The sequence below is a fragment of the Prionailurus bengalensis genome, chromosome A2 (assembly GCF_016509475.1).
Source record: "Prionailurus bengalensis isolate Pbe53 chromosome A2, Fcat_Pben_1.1_paternal_pri, whole genome shotgun sequence".
NCBI lineage: Eukaryota > Metazoa > Chordata > Mammalia > Carnivora > Felidae > Prionailurus > Prionailurus bengalensis.
In genome coordinates, this window is record NC_057348.1 from 120483198 (window position 1) to 120501869 (window position 18672).

General features: G+C 44.9%; 1 protein-coding gene across 2 annotated transcripts in view; it reads left to right on the forward strand.

Annotated features, from left to right (window-relative positions):
• The window catches only part of CHN2 (chimerin 2), a 305590-nt gene that overhangs the window by 188260 nt on the left and 98658 nt on the right, over positions 1 to 18672 (forward strand). For both annotated transcript variants that reach the window (XM_043589173.1, XM_043589172.1), the window contains exons 4-6: positions 5779 to 5810; positions 10201 to 10314; positions 12332 to 12617. In XM_043589173.1, coding sequence (XP_043445108.1) covers positions 5779 to 5810; positions 10201 to 10314; positions 12332 to 12617 — 432 coding nt within the window. The remainder of the gene's footprint in view (positions 1 to 5778; positions 5811 to 10200; positions 10315 to 12331; positions 12618 to 18672) is intronic.

The following is an 18672-nucleotide window of genomic DNA, read 5'->3' on the forward strand; positions in this document are numbered from 1 at the left end:
TCAGTTGGTTAAGCATCATCTGTGGCTGAGGCCATGATCTCCCAGTTTGTGAGTTCGAGCCTCGCGTCGGGCTCTGCGCTGACAGCTCAGAGCCTGGAGCCTGTTTCAGATTCTGTGTCTCCCTCTCTCTCTCTGCCCCTCCCCCACTCATTCATTTTCTCTCTCTCTCTCTCTCTCTCTCAAAAATAAATAAGCGTTAAAAAATTTTTTTAAAAAATGCTTAAACAGATTCTTACATAGTTATGTACAGGCATTTTAGTAATATTGGAGAAATTGATATTTTTGAACTTTTTTTTCTATTTAAAATAATGGAATATAGGCTTTTGCTGTTTGAACTTCTGCCGCCCAACACATTTTTAGGAGTAGATTAGATTCAGAGAATGCATGCCTGTGCTCATTCTGTGCCAGACGTGGAGCTAAATCCTGGGAATGCAATGATTATGAAGACCCAAATTGCTGCTTCAGAAACTCCTAGTCAGAGAAGAAATGGACAAGTAGCTGTTTAAAATCTTATAAAAAGAGTTATAAGAGCACAGAAAAGAATGAGCCTTGATCTAAGACTCTAGTTAATTACACTTGAATAAAAAATTTAAAAATAAATAATTAAAGGGGGGGGAAAAAAAAAGAGTGGGCCTAACTTTTCTTTCTGTGCAGGGAGGCTCTTTCTGGATACCAGTGATAGTTAGTAGTCATTGAAGTGCTCTGGGTCCCAGACACTGCTGCAAACATAACTCATTTAATTATTACAACAGCTCAATGAGGCAGTTACTTTTATTATCATCTCCATTTTATTTTACTTATTTATTTTTTACATTTTATTTATTTCTGATAGAGAGAGACAGAGCACAAGTGGGGGAGGGGCAGAGAGAGCCCGAGACACGGAATCCGCAGCAGGCTCCAGGCTCCGAGCTGTCAGCCCGGAACCTGATGCGGGGCTCGACCTGACAAACCGCGAGATCATGACTGAGCCGAAGTCGGATGCCCAACCGACTGAGCCACCCAGGCGCCCCTATCATCTCCATTTTAAAGACGAGGAAACCAAGGGACAGAGAGATTCGTAACTTGCTTAGGGATACACGGATTTGGCATCAAAGCCAAGCAGCCTGAGTCTAGAGCCTGCCCCTTCAACAGTCACGTGATCTGCCACTATTTTATTAGAAGGGAGTTCAAGATCTGAAATCAGAATGTATGAAAAATAATGGACATATGCCAGAGAGCAAATTATGGAACTACAAGTAATTTCATTTGATTGGAACATAGGATGAATGTGGGGTGATGAGACCATTCGGCAGGGAAGCCGGACCGTCTGCATTGGCTGTAGATGAGTAGGAATACGGTCTGTATGGAGTATGGACAGGACTAGACAGGACTAAACCCATTTTCAATAGTCACAGTACTGGCAATAATTATATTTGAGGTGTGACCATAAAGTCATAAGATAGATTATTCTTTAAAGACATATATTATGTGAGTTCGTGAGTTCGAGCCCCACATCAGATTCTGTGTCTCCCTCTCTCTCTGCCCCTCCCCCACTCATTCTCTCTCTCTCTCTCTCTCTCTCTCTCTCTCTCTCTCCCCCCCCCAAAAATAAATAAACATTAAAAAATTTTTAAAAAAAGAGAAATTCTTATCAGATTCTTATATAGTTATTTAAAGACATTTTAGTAATACTGGAGAAATTGATATTTTTGAACAAATTTTTTTCTATTTAAAATAGAATCCATCATCTTGGGAATCTGTGCTTTTATTTCTGCCGAGTTCCCATTGCTCAGAGCATGTTGGGAATGTCTCCTAAAATACCTTCAGAACAAGGCACAGTGCAGATATTATTATCTTAGGGTCATGCCTCATTCTTGTCTCAAATGTATTTCCTAGTTGGATCACTTCCCTTTTCGCTGAATGTGGCTCGGAGTAGTAACTTCTGCCTGTTTGCCGAAATAACATCTACTCTCAACTCAAAACACAAATATACGGTTTCTATAAGCTGATGACTCTGACTTTACTGTATGTGTAAATATCACCTGGGGGATTAATCAAATAACACATCGCAGCTCCCCCACCTTCGTTCTGGTTCAGTTGGTCTGAGATACGGATCAGGAATCTGTAATCTTTATGAAGCATCCTGAAGTTTCTGTTTTGAATGACCAGACCACGCTTTGAGAAAGGCAGCTGTAAGGATATTCTAGAGAAAGGTAGTAAAATCTAAGTCACAAAAGAGGAATTCCAAAAGTGCTATGGTCAAGAGTGACATTGATGGCAAGTATTGCCCACCCTGGGGGACTCTTCTCCCATGGATGATGCGCGTGTCGAATAAAATCTTCAATTACATTTTTAAAAAGAATCAGCATGGTTCCACCACACATACTGAATTCACCTGAACTTCGGGAGGACCCATGTCATGTGTTTGCTTGTTCCACAGATCATCTGCGTGTTGTTCTTCTGTAAAGAGAGGCGTTCCTTTCTGAACCCGGTAGATCAGCTACGAATCCAGTATTTTAGGGTTCAGCAATATATCTACAAATTATCAGATTTTTGTTTTGTTTTGTTTTCCTAAAATGGTGAGCTGCTTTCTGCTTGGAGTTAGAGCACTAACTAACTCATCTGGCATTGCAGATGCAATTTCTGTGAATCGTATCCTCAGTGCCCAGGCTCCCCAAGATGATGGGTTGTCCAACTCGAGTTCTTATCCTGAGATAATCAGTGGCAGGAATGCTCCAGAACCAACCTTCTTTCATGTTGGGATATGTTACATTTTTATCCCTTCCTGAATCCATGTGACTACCTCAATAAGCCCTCTATTTTTTTTTAAGCAAGTTCTTGATTTCAACAAACCTAATTTTCAAAGAGAACGTGAGAAGAGCTTCTGAGCTGCTTTCCTTTTTTATTTACCAACTGTCTTCTCTCATTCGCTGAAAAGAATCTCGTACAATTGGAAACTGAAATTCAGGTGCTACGTCTTTCTTAATAAATCCACATTTCACGAGTCAGTCCTGATTCCATCGATGGCTGACACAGAGCTGCACCTGGGGACTGAACCAGGCTTCTTCAGGCATTACTGGGTCACAGTGTAGACGTTACTAGTCTATCTAGTCAGCGCCTTTATTTCTGGGAGTCCTGACATCCAGCTGACTAGTTTTGTCTGGATCTGAGGACCCAGTATTACCCACCTTGAAAACATGTGGATGTTCTATGATTTTCCCAGGGCCATTTCACTTAATTTAAGCTCTTGACTGGTTAAAAGCTTAGTGAAGTGTGGAGAGAGAGAGACTCTGTTTAGACTCCTGTGAGCAGAAAGTTTAGGAAGAGAAGTTTTTCTTTGTTGTGCTTTTTTTTTGTAAATCCCAGCTGCTCTCTCTCTCTCGTTAACATTAATAAGGTCAGCTCTATTTTCTGTAAGAAAGGCAGAGACGACAAAGGGATCCAAGATTGAATCAGATTGCTATCAAAACAGCCCCTACCAGGGGAGGCAGTGATCAGATGAATGACCACATCTTCTCTCTTGGCTGCCTCGGACCTCTCCACCTTTCCTTTCTTCCTATAGGGCTGCCAGATTTAGGGAGAAAAAAAAAGAAAGAAAAACGGAATGCCTAGTTAAATTTGAACTTCAGATAAACAAAGAGTAATATTTTAGTATACATCCCGTGCAATATTTGGGACCTATTCCATGGCTCGATTCCATGTGTGGTCTGTCCCTCACAAATCAGTGCTCTTGTATATTCTCGTGGTTCCCATAAGCGGATCTGTCCCTCATTTAGGTCAACCTGTCCTCTAACAGGCAGGATCTTATTTGGTATCCCGCAAGGCACCGTAAGTACTGACTTTTGTATTTGGGGGCCTATGGTAGATTTCCCACGTGTTTCCTCCTGCCGCAAGAGCAGAACACTCCCGAGCTCCTCAGACCTTTCCTCTCCACACCTTTGAGGTTATTGTTTCATGAACAATGCAGGGCTGAGCACAGAACCCTGAGCATAATAAGCGTGCCATGTATTTTTATGACTGATGAATGAACCGAAAGCAATTTGTTATCTTCTCAGGAGTCAAATTCGACACTCATGAACTACTTACTTACATGCCAGGAGTTAGCGGTAGGCTCTATCTTCCATGCTGTCCATCCTGAAGGTTAGATGAATTATTCTTCCCTTTCAGGGAGATAAGAGACGAGAACTGGGGGGTCGGGCTGGGAGATAACTCCAGATTTGCAAATGTCTATTATGGCACAGCCAAAAGGATGGAAATAAAGCTGTCCTTAGACATAGGGAGTCATTTCAAAGGAATGGAAAATTGACTCTCAAAGATCGGAGAGAGATCTTGCCCGTTGTATATTACTTCCTTCCATTGATTTTTCTAGTCTAAATTTCTTCTGTGGCATGTTGGTGTTGCAGATACCTAGGTACAGGATCATAAAAGTGAGAAAGAACTTTGAAAGCTAATAGAACGATATAAATGACAACATATTCAACTCCTATCAAAAAGCTTCCCAGCATGTAGAGTAATGGTACACATCCGATAACAAGGTGCCTTTTACACACTTTGTGCTTCTGTTAATGATATTATTTAGATCTTCCTTTGTAAATGACACAGAGCAGACTTCAAACCTTGAATGTTAAGAGTTATGAACGCCCCCTCTTGGTTCAGTGCTTTTCAAGTGTGAAATGCACAGAAGAGTGAACATATATTTAGACGTGTCTAGATGATGAGTTTTATACCAGTGAGGCTTGTCCGAGGCAGGCTTGTGAATGTGGTCCTCAACTCTCCCTTTCTGAACCTTTTCCTCTGCTCTATGGCTCCTGACTGCCCACTCAAATCCCCCTGCATCCTTTGGAGAGTGAAGGGAGGCCAAGAAACTGCCCAGGACCCTGAAATCCCTCCACTGTGCCGGTGAGCCCTGCTGAAAAAACTGCCCATCTGATTGTGGACAGAAATGACAGCAAATGAAATGGCTGCCAGGCTCACATTCTCCTCTAGTAAATAAACATAAACTTGCTGTCATAACCATCAGCGAAAATCCATGACTTAATGTGGCTCTACTCTATTTTCAGTGTCCCTGGAGTTAGATTAGGAGAACAAAAGCTGAGCGTGAGAATTCATGTTAATTTCTTACCAATTCTAACACCACGAACATAAGAAAACAAAGTTCTCAAGAAAGTAGGTTATCATAAACATATGTGCTAAAAACCAAACGAGATGATCCAACAGCTCGAAGTGTGATTGCAGAATGTTTTCTGGGATGCTTATGATGTTTAGTTAAGCCGTCAATGTTGTCCTCTGTATCTTGCCTCTGGTGTCAAGTGAATTTCAGACCGTTAGCCGTTTGTTTAAAAATAAAGAGTATCGATTTGATCTGGAAAGAGACCAAATTATTTTTAAATACAGGCACACTTCTTATTTTTATTATGACTACATAATGAAACAATTGGATGAAGATTTAACTAAATGCTTGCGTTTTATTCATTTTCTTTTTCCGGATGATGCCTTGTAATATCTTTATAAAGTTCTTAATATTTCCCTTTGTTTCCTTTGAAAATTCCTTTATTGGGTGGTTGAGTTTAGGTGGGGAATGAGCCTAATGATTAGAGAAATATGATGATTCTACATCACTCCTATCCAAGATAGAGGAATGCACTGGTTAACTCTGTGGTCTCACGGATCTCTGATTTGAGGAGTAAAAACTGTAATAAAAGTTACTATCAGGATTAGCTACGTTCGTGTGAATAGCATTTTTATCTATCTGATTTGAATTCGAATGCATTATTAATATTTTTCTTCTTTTTAATGTAGGTGGAGAACAGACCAAAATATTATGGAAGAGAGTATGTATCATGCTATTCTTTGTTTTAATAATGTAATAAGTGTCGTTTCGTGTGTCAATGAAATATTAAATATTAAAAATCTTCTAATATGTGGTCTTCATCAAATGTCCATTGTGCAAGTGTTTAATAATAAGGATAAATGCAATCAGACCCCTTTGTATTGAATTTTCCTTATAAGACTCAGGTGCTTGGCTGCCATTAACATGGGAGCGACAGTATCTCCTGCTGTAGTTCTCACCAGTAAAGCAGCCACTGAGTTTCTGGCAAGTATTTGAAACGTAAGGCAACATTTTCCATGACTGAGGCTCTGTTCGTATTTTATTTCACTTTCTACCTTAGTACTGCATAAACATTTAGAGTGTCAGAGATTGTAAACTGCGTAGCTGAATTCTTTATTTTCATGTACCTCAGTAAAGGCAGCCTGGAAAAGTCACCTCATTTCCCTGCGGTCTCATAAAACCACAATGATGATTTCTCTGGACTTGGATGTATTAGCCAAATTGCCTCAATCCCATAATGATTATTTCCTCCCATCTCCCTCTTACTTTCAACTCGTGTTGTTTCCTTTTCTCAGAAGCCTGCCGGAGAGCAAATAGGCATGCCGTAAAAAGAATTCTCAGTCTCAGGCTGCGGCATATGGAGCAGCTTATAAAGCACAGACAGAGCAGCCCATGCAGGGGGTCAGGTGCACAGCTCGCCTGCTTCCCACGTCCAACCCAGGGGCCTTAGGAGCCGCAGTCTCTTTAGGACGTCAAGTCCACCTCCCAAGCTCTCCTGACCAATCCAAACCTTCTTCCTCTATCCCCTTCCCCATCAGGACCTCATCTTCATGATGGATGACCCTCTTCCATGTCCCAGCCTGGCAGTCACTTCCTAATGGCCACGACTGCATTTCTGAGCCTTACTTCCCAGCCTTGGGAATTCAACCAGCACCCTGGGCTCCCCGCCGGGGAGCACCGGCCTCTGCTCGCACATCCCCACATCCCTAACATCTAACCTAGTTAGTTGTAGGATGGCTCCTTACTTCAGTATACTGATTTGGATTTCTCAAATGGGACACTTTTGCATGTGAATTGCAAAAGGACCTCTATTGTGCATTTTCTGTACCGCGTAACACTTTTGTTGGATGACCTTTTAGTTACTGTTTTCCAGTCCCCAATCCACAAAAACTATGTAGTGAGAGGACAGCAAAGAAACATTCTCTTAACCACAAAAGGAAAAGAAAAAAAAAAGACTTTTGTATTAGAGGGAAATTAGCTTTAAACCTTCAGATTCCGTGTTTCCCTTTCCCTTTTAAAAAGAAAAGGTTTTCGTTCCATTCGAAAAGTAATATATGCTGTCTTCAGGAAACGTATATGCATTTTTGTTTCCTACTAGGAATCGCAAACTGTTGACGACGGATACCGTGACGGGAAGAGAGTTTATACTCAGGACTGTTTACATTTTTACCTCTTTTAACTTTTGAACTTCTTCCCTGTGCATAAGTATTTTATTCTTAAAACATGAATAAATTAACATCCGCTAATTTGGGAAAATTAGAAAACATATAGCTACGAAAGGTAGGGACCATTCACAACTCGCCACGAGAGAAATCACTGCTGACTTTCCCCTTCAGCTCATTCCTTCCGGTGTTTTCCTGTGCACGCTTTCTTTCTGCAAAGAGGGCATCATAAGATATATACATCATGGATATTTTTAAACCCATGCGTAAAGGGCATGATGAGCCACAACCTAGATTCACAGAACTGTAATTTTCTTCTTTTGCACAATTGAATTCAACTTGGTTCTTGACACTTGACGTCTGCTGCTGGGCTATCGCCTCAACATGTCAAGGGAGTTAAGACTGCATTCAGGCTAACTGCCTGTTTGGGGTATCTCTTGCCCACCGAGAGTGACCTGTGCCCTGCTCTGTGTGTGCCCCATCCTCTTGTGGTCATCGCCTCCCCTGCCCTGGCCCACCATCAGGTGATGTCCTGGATGTCCCAGGCTCATACCTCTCGGGGCACCAGCTTTTGTCCTTTCTGACTCCAGTGTCTTCTGATGCCCGATGCCCCTCCTGCCCTTTAGCATGTCCTTGTCACCACACACACACACACACACACATTGTCTCTCTCTTGCACACATGGTCTCATATACACACATGCTCTCTTTCTCTCACACACACACACTTCTTCTCATATACACGCTCATGCACACACGTTCTCTCATACGTACACATGCTCTCACACACACACACTCTCATGCACACACATATACTCTCTCACACACACTCTCATATATACACACATGCTTTCTCACACATACACTGTCTTTCATACACACACATACACACTCATATACACACATGCCCTCTTTCTCTCGCATACACACTCTTTCTCATGCACACACCCTCTCATGCCCACACACACCCATTCTCTCCTCCCACCTCTGTCTCTTATAGACACACTCACACACGCGTTCTTTGCACACACTTCCACTGGCCCAGCATCTGCAGGGTTCCTTCAGGTCTGTCAGCCCAGCTCAGACTGCACAGGAGCTGTTCCCACAAGGGTCCCAGGGTTCAGTGTCCGCCCACACCAAGCCCCAGACCCCTCTGCTCTGGCTCCAGGGTCCCCGGACACAGATCCGTCAGTTCCAATCCTGCATCTGAGCTCTGCCCCAATTCCTCTAAGTCTCCCTCTTGCAAGAACTGGGGACGCTGGTCTCTTTGGGGGCAGTCAGGTTGCTTTTATGCCACATCCGTGCTCCTTTCAGAGAGGTGCTGCTCCGGGGTCTCCACTTGTTGGCTCTTGGGATTTAAATTTAAAATTTCCAGGGGCGCCTGGGCGGCTCGGTCGGTTAAGCGTCCGACTTCAGCTCAGGTCATGATCTCACCATCCGTGGGTTCGAGCCCCGCGACGGGCTCTGTGCTGACAGCTAGAGCCTGGAGCCTGCTTCGGATTCTGTGTCTCCCTCTCTCTCTGCCCCTCCCTCACCCTCACTCTGTTTCTCAAAAATGAATAAATGTTGGGGCGCCTGGGTGGCGCAGTCGGTTAAGCGACCGACTTCAGCCAGGTCACGATCTCGCGGTCTGGGAGTTCGAGCCCCGCGTCAGGCTCTGGGCTGATGGCTCAGAGCCTGGAGCCTGTTTCCGATTCTGTGTCTCCCTCTCTCTCTGCCCCTCCCCCGTTCATGCTCTGTCTCTCTCTGTCCCCAAAATAAATAAATGTTGAAAAAAAAATTTTTTTAAAAATGAATAAATGTTAAATTTTTAAAGAAGTACAAAAGGCAAATAAATATTGAAATAGTCATCCCCCACCCCGAATATTATCATTCTACATTTCTCCTCACTTAATTTTCACAGTCCTGGGGAACAAAGCCAAAACTTGTCTAGCCGACTTCCCCTTCCCCCCCTCCCGACTCCAAGAAGGTGAAATAAGGATTCTCTGTGCAGAAAAATTTCTTCTCTAATTTATTCCCCCAAAGATCTTCAAGTTTGGGATTACCCAAATGGGAATAGCCTGGATCCCTCAGCGCTGACCTCACCCCCCCAACCCAGCTCCCCCACTTTCCTATGACACATGGATGGATCAACTCTCTGATAAGTGATGGTGGGGGTTGTGGGGGAGGGGAAGCTGCCTTTACTTAAAGACAAGAGAGAAAGTGGTCCAGTGCCTGCCCCTGGCTCCCAGGAGTCACTGTCCACTCTGTGGGTCTCAGACATCTGCCTCCAGAGCAGAGCCGTCACTGGCCAAGCCTGCATTCCTTCTAGATACGCTGTGTTTTCTACATGCATGTGTATTACTTTTAAAATTAAAAAAAAAAACTAATAAGAAACGTTCTTTAAAAAGAAAAATACGTACATTTTTGAAAACCTATCCCTAGGCGATTGCTCTCAAAATTAAAAGAAATAGAAGAGCGTTGATTATAGTTGGCTCTGATGTCCAGAGAATGAGTCTCTAAAATTAACAACACCCTGCACCTGGAGTGAGCAGGTTGATAATCAATAGTGTTCATTAGCAATCCAGACAATACGTAGTTTCTGTGTTTGCACTGAGAGCTAAGTTGGTAATTGCCCTTTTGTTATTCCCCATGGTTAAAGAAGGAGCCGTCACCTGGCTTTTTGTTTTGACTTTAATTCTCAGCCTGAGAGCCAGACAGTAGCAGAAAGCCAGGGGGACTGGGTGTTTGTTCCTTTGTTTTGCCTACCTGAATACTCCTTATATGTTTGGGTGCCTGCTGAGAAGTGGTTCCAAAGGCATCTTGAAGATACATGGTCGCTACGCCCCTCTTCCTCCAAGTCGGGGTCAGTGGGTTCTGCGTGGCCCCACCATCTTTTTTAGCCTTACTCTTTGTGGTGCATACTTTGTACGTGGTCAGTCGAGAACAAGGACGGTCTGTCTCTCCTCAGGTTTCATGGGATCATCTCCCGGGAGCAGGCAGACGAGCTTCTCGGAGGCGTGGAGGGCGCCTACATTCTTAGAGAAAGCCAACGCCAGCCAGGATGCTACACGTTAGCTCTAAGGTGAACTTGATCTCATCCATTGTTGCAGCTGCTTTATGAGTGACTTTATTTACTTTTCCCCGTGTGTTTTATTTTTTATTGCTGCAAAATATATGTAACGCACATTTTACCGTCTTAGCCAGATTTAAGCGTAGGATTCAGTGGCGTTAAGTACATTCTTAATGTTATGCAAACATCTCCATTATTGCCTTTCCAGGACCTTTTCATCATCCCAAACAGAAATTCTGTAGCCATTAACCTATCGCTCCCCATTCCCCACGACTTATTTTTTTATTTTTGCTTTGTTGACAGAGTATCAGTAGCATATGAGAGGCTCATACACTTCTTAGGCTACAGATGTTGTCAGTAGGATGGGCACAGAGGTTCTGTTTCTGCACACACAGTAAACTGGCAAACTGGGCATTTAGTGCCTCTATAGTCACTTCTGCCTGAAACTGAGCCAGCTGAGGGAGCGACGCCCCTGCCTCAGTTAGTTCCCTGGAGCCCTTGTCATAAGTCTTCGCCTCACGTTGTGTATGTGCGTCTGGACCGACGTGGAGTTTGTCCATGGGGTTTTCTCAGGGATCACGTTGACCCATGGGTCCCATTGACTCCCAATGGCAGTCATGATGCTCTTTGCTAGCAAGCCGTGGGAGCAGAGTTCTCAGCAGCCTTTACCACAACATCACAAGAACTGGAAAAAATCACAGTGCCCGACAAACGTCGCGTTTTCTGCACCTTTGTAAGCTCAATCCAATATGTGATGCCAGTTGATTCTTACAGCAATCCCATAAAGTTTGGGGAAAGCATCCAATTCCAGGATCGAATTGTCTTCTGGAAGTTCACTTATGACCTCTTTGGAATTGGGAAGACCTTTCTCCATAGCATGAATGGTATCATTCGGAAACACGTCCCAGCCAGCCCACAGTGGCGTATTCAGTGTGACGTCTGAATATCGTGGCTGTGGAACACTTTCCAAGTTGCTTAGATGATGTCAATATAAGGAAGTACTTCAAAAGCTAGTAAGTGCCCGAGGTGTGCAAAGTATTTTCCTATCCCCCAGTCCCCCAGCTCTCCAGCAACAAGTGCTGGCAGCCCCAGTGGGGAACTAAGCAGGGGCTGTGAGATATAGGTCCAAGGCCAAGAAGGGTCAGCCAGTACTAAAGGGGAAGAACCTTATAGGTCCCTTATCGGGCCCAGATCCCTAGGACCCTGACAATGGCAGTTCCAGGAGGGAGCTTCACCCAACTCCCCTCACCTCCTTCCGTGGCACTAACTATGGGGGGAAGTATGAGCTCCTCGACTGGTGGCGGTCAAAGATGTAATAAAAAGGGCCCATCAAGGCCTTGCAGAGGCAATTGCCAGGTCATAGGGGAGGGGTAGAGGGGTGTGGCCAGTGTTCAACACGGAAGTTTGAAAGCAAAATATGGGGCGCCTGGGTGGCGCAGTCGGTTAAGCGTCCGACTTCAGCCAGGTCACGATCTCGCGGTCCGTGAGTTCGATCCCCGCGTCAGGCTCTGGGCTGATGGCTCAGAGCCTGGAGCCTGTTTCCGATTCTGTGTCTCCCTCTCTCTGCCCCTCCCCCATTCATGCTCTGTCTCTCTCTGTCCCAAAAATAAATAAACGTTGAAAGCAAAATATTTGTAGACCAGGCTCTCCCCTCTGCCTTTTACAAATGAGGATGATAAGGGCCGAACGGCCCTCGTGATTTCTAGGGTCAAATGATACCATATGACCGCCTGGGTGTTAAATCCCACCCCTACCTCTTTCCAGGGGCATAACGTCAAGCAGGTACCCGATCTCTTCAGATCTCCGATTTCTCAGCCATAAAGTGGGGGATAATAATTCTACCTGTCTCAAAGGCTCTCTATGATAATTTGATGGGGCGGGGGGGGGGGGGGTGGGAGGAGGGCGGAAATCATGCCAAGTATCTAGTTCAGCACCTAGCATACGGTATGCCCAAAAACTGTTAGTTGCTGATTTTCTTCACTGCTCTTGCTTCTGACACTGTTGTGATTTCTCAATCTCTTGGGGACAGGTTTGGAAACCAGACTTTAAACTACAGGCTCTTCTATGATGGAAAACACTTCGTGGGCGAGAAGAGATTTGAATCGATTCACGATCTGGTCACAGACGGCTTGATAACACTGTACATAGAAACAAAAGCTTCTGAATACATTTCCAAAATGACAACAAACCCCATTTACGAACACATTGGATATGCCACTCTGCTCAGAGAAAAAGTATCCAGGAGGCTGAGCAGGTCGAAGAACGAATCAAGGAAAACAAGCGTCGCAAATGAAGAACACACGGCGGTTGAAAAGGTAAGCAGCGCGTGTGACAGAAACAGTCTCTTGTTTTTAATCTATGCTGAATAACGGCTTGATTCATTGTGGGTGTGATTGACCAGAATGCTGGCAGAGACCCAGCCCTGCCCAAAGAAATCTAGAATTTTGTGCAAGAAGGAACCCTAGAAATCCTCCAGTCTAGGGGCGCCTGGGTGGCTCAGTGGGTTGAGCGTCCGACTTCAGCTCAGGTCATGAACTCACAGTCTGTGGGTTCAAGCCCCACGTCGGGCTCTGTGCTGACAGCTCAGAGCCTGGAGCCTGCTTCCGATCCTGTGTCTCCCTCTGTCTCTGCCCCTCCCCCACTCTCACTTTGTCTCACTCTGTCTCTCAAAATCAAATAAATGTAAAAAAAAAATTTTTTTAAAAAGAAAGAAAGAAAAAAAACAGGAAAAGAAATCGTCCACTCTCACTGAGGCCCGGAAATGCGGATTGATTTGCCCAAACTCCAACGGCCGGAGCCAGGACTTCACAAATAATTATTTGTCACTTTATTAATGTTTCGTGATGAAAGTAGTCCTTGGTTTTAATGCCACTTGAGGCCTTCCTGGCTGCCTCTAGTTCACCTAGCTACGCAAACACATGGTATTTGTGTCTTAGGACTGAGCCACCATGTGAGATGCACGGGTCAGCCCTCTCCTGAAGGTGGTCCTACCTAGATAACAGGTTTTACTGACAGAGGTGGGAGCCATTATCGGTGATGATGGCTATCTCTGGGAGGCTTAAAAGACAGGCTGTCCTTCGCCCCAACCGAAGAGTTATCATGCCTCGTGAGGATTAGAAACTTCTAAGTGCTCGACGTTCAAGCTGGATGGGCGGTGGCAGGATGTGGCGAGGAGGATCTGATTTTTCTCTCCAGTAAGTTGCTGTTTATTTGAAAGGCACCACCACAGTTTGCTAGCAGGTTTTTTGGAAGTGCCCCTTTCGGAACCATCTGCTTTGCCTGGTCCTGTCTGTTTTCCACTGAAAGAAAGTGACAGCCAGTCACGCCGGTCAGCCCCCACTGAGTCTGTGCTGAGCCCACGGTCAAAGGCAAGCTTGGACTGGGACGGATATCAACGAGCAGAGCAGAGTGGTGATTACTAATCCTTAATTAAACCGGAACGGCGCCCCCACCCTCCCCCCCGTTGTCCAGTGTGAGCCTAAAGCAAAGGAACCTGAGGTTGACTGGCTGCCTTGGCTTTGGGACAGGGACGCACCAGAAATCACTGGAACGGGGAGGAGGGCAGAGGCAGGCCACGCGCGGTCCTGATGGCAGAGACGGGCACGATCTTAATCGATTTGCTGATTGAGTTTTAGAGCCTAGAAGAACCTTCCCCAAAAGCACATCAGCTGAGCAGCTGGCCCATGAAAAAATTATTTGCCATTTTCCTTTTTATAACTCCAGTGCCTCCAAAGCACCTGTTATTAATACTTTTACAAATAATTGACTTGGGAAATGGTGGGTCTTCTGACTGTTTACATTGTACCAAGGGGAAGGGAGGGGACTTGAGCCCTAACTTGCAGAGTTTGTTCTGGTTCAGGCAAAAGCCATTCCGTAGTCTGTTTGTAAAATCTGTTCAAAAGTAATTTAGAATAGAAAATCTGGAAGCTGACCTTCCCAGCCATGACAAATCAGAAGATGAATCATAAAATAAATCTCTGAAGCAGTGTTTATATTTCCAAGTCAGAGAGTAATGCCTCCAAAAAGGCAATCTGTTACAACTGCAGGCTTTACACTAGAATATTTCCAGGAAAAGAGGTGACTAGAAAGAGTGTCTCTTGTATGTTTGGGATGAGAGTTTGGGTTCTGGGTAGTTGAATCGGTAATTCTTGAGAGTTGTCCTTGGCCAAGAGGGAAGTTTGGTCACTAGAAACTGACATTCCTAGATGCTATTCCCATACGGAAACTTACATGACAAAAGATGTCCTTCGTTGCAGATCATTTTGTATTTATTTATTACAATGAAATCTTGGAGGAAATGAATAATCAGGTTAATTATCACTTCAGAGGAGCTTCCCAGCACAATTTCGCCTTTCTAGGGAAAGCTAAGCAAAGAAAACATTGAGAGAAGAAGTCCAAGTGCCGTGAAGGGTTTGATGGACAGGTGTGGGTGGTGTGGATTTTCTTGCCACTAACGATGCAATGTTTGGCTTTCCTGGGGACATTCGGAACACTGGGTCTGGTCACTTGCTGGAGGTTGCTCATTCTGTTAGAGAGTTTGTTAAGTAACTTGGTACAAATCCATCTTTTTCTCCCTGACCTGTATTGACAAGTGGAATTATTAAAAGTCTCAGTCTTGCCAGAAATTCTGTTTCCCTTAAGGGCAGGTCAGTGGACTGTTGCCATGGAGGCAGTGACTAGACAAGAGGTAGCAGATACTTAAATGGATTGACTGAGAAGCGCCCGAGGCACCTGTCTGCTTCGATAATGGCCCATCTTGAAGGTTTTAATGAGTGAAATGGGTAGGTTTCCTAATTCTCAAATCCAGACAGCCCAGCATTTGATTTTCCAGAGTACTTAAACTTTGTTCACCCAATTATTTTATTGATCATTTCCAAATGAATCCAGAGAGAGTATGTTACCTGCAAATCCAAGAATATTATCAGTGTTAATTGGCATAAAGATATTACTTACCGCATCAGATTCGAGCGGTTTCCAGATTTATCTCCGATCAAGATGGTTAGCAGTGAACTTGATTTTTTAAAAAATTTTTTTTTTTCAACGTTTATTTATTTTTGGGACAGAGAGAGACAGAGCATGAACGGGGGAGGGGCAGAGAGAGAGGGAGACACAGAATCGGAAACAGGCTCCAGGCTCCGAGCCATCAGCCCAGAGCCCGACGCGGGGCTCGAACTCACGGGCGGCGAGATCGTGACCTGGCTGAAGTCGGGCGCTTAACCGACTACGCCACCCAGGCGCCCCATCAGTGAACTTGATTTTAATAACTATAGGTGAGGCGGGGAGGTGGGGAGGGTACAAAAAGAGTTGGGGTAGTTAGCCAGTAGTAATCCTTTCCTTTCTGATTCTTTACTTAATCGGTTTTTAAAATATTAGGATATTTAAGGGCCACCATTTTGGTGCATTTAATCAAAATGGTCACGCTCAGTGTCATTTCTTCTATGAAACTTATTTCAGAATTGATGACATAGATGGATTATGTACAGACCCCCAAAACCAGGACTATGAGCAACAGAACAGGATTTAACATTGGTTCAGACATCTATAGTTTAGACACCAATTTCAGGGCTCCTGGGCGGTTGGTTAAGTGCCCGACTCTTGATTCTGGCTCAGGTCACGATCTCCTGGTTCTTGGGTTCGAGCCCTGCTTGGGATTCTCTCCCCCTCTCCCTGTGTCTCCCTTGCTTGCATGAGAGCACGGTCTCTCTCCCTCTCAAAAATAGATAAAATATTAAAAAGTAAATAGTTTATAAACCAGTTTCACACATGTGAGGTAATTTCTCATTTCATCCTCAGAACAACTTCCAGGCACATAGAGCAGGAATCATTCTCCCTATTTTACTGACAAAGACACCCTGGCAGGGTACGGAACCAAACTCAGATTTCTAAGCCCCAAGTTCAGAGCTTCTGAAACCTACAGAGCAGTGAGGCCTCATTCTGTTCTCACTGCCCTGATTGCTTTAAGCACACACCCTTGGTTCTCACCATGCTAAGTCAGCTGATGCTAAGAATCACTCAATATTTACATGATCTGGGTTTTTTTTTAATTTTTTTTTTAACGTTTATTTTTATTTTTGAGACAGAGAGAGAGCGAGCACGAACGGGGGAGGGGCAGAGAGAGAGGGAGACACAGAATCGGAAACAGGCTCCAGGCTCCGAGCCATCAGCCCAGAGCCCGACGCGGGGCTCGAACTCCCGGACCGCGAGATCGTGACCTGGCTGAAGTCGGACGCTCAACCGACTGCGCCACCCAGGCGCCCCATAACGTTTATTTATTTTTGAGACAGAGAGAGACAGAGCATGAACGGGGGAGGGGCAGAGAGAGAGGGAGACACAGAATCGGAAACAGGCTCCAGGCTCTGAGCCATCAGCCCAGAGCCTGATGCGGGGCTCGAACTCACGGACCACGAGATCGTGACCTGGCTGAAGTCGGACGCTCAACCGACTGCGCCACCCAGGCGCCCCTTACATGATCTGTTTTTAAAAATGCACTGCTGTTAATAGCTAAGCTTTCTTATGAAGGATACCCTGCTGAATCCAATACATGTGACAACAAATTTTCAGTAGCCCATGTTTATTCAATAAATTCGGCCTGCTGCATTCAATTGCGTATATGTTTTACTGGATAAAAATCATCCGTACTCTTGACAGAATAAAAGCACAGTTTAGAATATAGCATATCTAACCAGCTTATTCATTTCATGATTTTTTGTAATGGCCACTGTTAGGAAATAGGCTAAATGCCCATCAGCTGGGGACTGCTTAGATGAATTAGGGGACATCCATGTAAAGGAGTATCATGCAATCCAAGAAAAGGGTAAGCATATTCACATGTGCTGATATGGAAAGATTCCCCGGAGTGATTAAATGCAAAAAACCAGCTTGCAATATAGTATGTATAATGCGGTTTCGTTTGTGTAAACCAGGAGAAAAACAGTTTCGTGTATGTTTTTTTCTTGCAAAATGATAAACTGTCCCTTGAAGAGCAAGTATCATTGGTTGTCTGTGGGGTGGGGAAGTGGGTATCTGAGAGGTAAGGGTGGGAAAGAGATTCTTCCTGGCTACTATTTCATACTCTTTGCATTTTCAACCATGATAAGTGAAGCATCCTATTCAAAAAATTAAAGAAGAAGGGGCCCCTGGGCGGCTCAGTTGGTTAATCATCTGACTTCAGCTCAGGCCATGATCTCGGGGTCCGTGAGTTCGAGCCCCGCGTCGGGTTCTGTGCTGACGGCTCGGAGCCTGGAGCCTGCTTCGGATTCCGTGTCTCCCTCTCTCTCTGCCCCTCCCCCACTCACGCTGTCTCTCAAAAATAAACGTTAAAAAAATTTTTTTTTTAATTAAGTAAGAAAAAAAAGAATGCAGTATGCTTTAAATTCACATATGTTAGAGCACACCCTGAGTAAAACATCTTCTGTACTCAAGGCGTCACATACACACATGCAGAGAGAGAGCAAGCAGTTCCAGCCTCTGGACCCAGGCTGCTTTTTTCCACCCCTTGGCATGGCCCCTCCCCCATCCTGACAGCTCCCTCTCCACCCCCACCCCCACCCCCACCCCCACCCCCACTTTCCCTTCATTTCTCCCTTGGATGGTTAACAAAGAGTCTATATGGGACCAGAGGAAGATAACTGTAGCACAGGACCCAAATCACCCAATGAAGACTTCCATGTGACGGTCCCGGAAATGGGTTGGATGTTGCTTCCTCGCTGGCATTGCTCCCCTGGGATCCTGCCCAGACTTCCCCCCATTTTTCATGCTCCCCCACGCCATGCCATCTCTGCTTTCTCAAGCAGTTCGGACCAACTCCCGGATTTCTCTTGCTTTCCTGTGGCAGCAAGGAAGCCCTCTTCGGTTTCTGTTTTTCTTCCTGTGAGATCAGAAGACTGACCTTTTCCCGGTTAAAGGGCTTTGAGCCTGGTTAGGATGTGCTCCTCTACAGATGCGTGGCTTCAAAGAAGAAGAATCTCTCCCAAACCCCACTCCGCCTTTTATTTTCTTTTTGAAATAATTCCCTTCTTTGCATCCAAGGTGATCCTCTCGTTGTTTATTTTGCTGTTCCCCCCATATGAACCAGTCAGCCTGCCAGAGATTTTTGCCCAGCAGTGACATTACATTTCCCTCCACTGCCCTTGAGCAGGAGGGAGTGGCCACACCAGAGGACGGACCTCCTGGTCTTGCTGACCAACAGAAGCCTCACAAGTCAGTTGAGCTCAGACTGAATGGTTCTTTGTGCCACCCCCCTCCAAATTCTGCAATGGTACTTAGGAGCCGGTGGCCCTTGATGACATTTTGTTCGTAAGAGTGTTGCTCTTCACTGTTGTTGTTTTTATCTTGGAAATGCTACGATTTGCTTTATCCGCAGGACAAAGT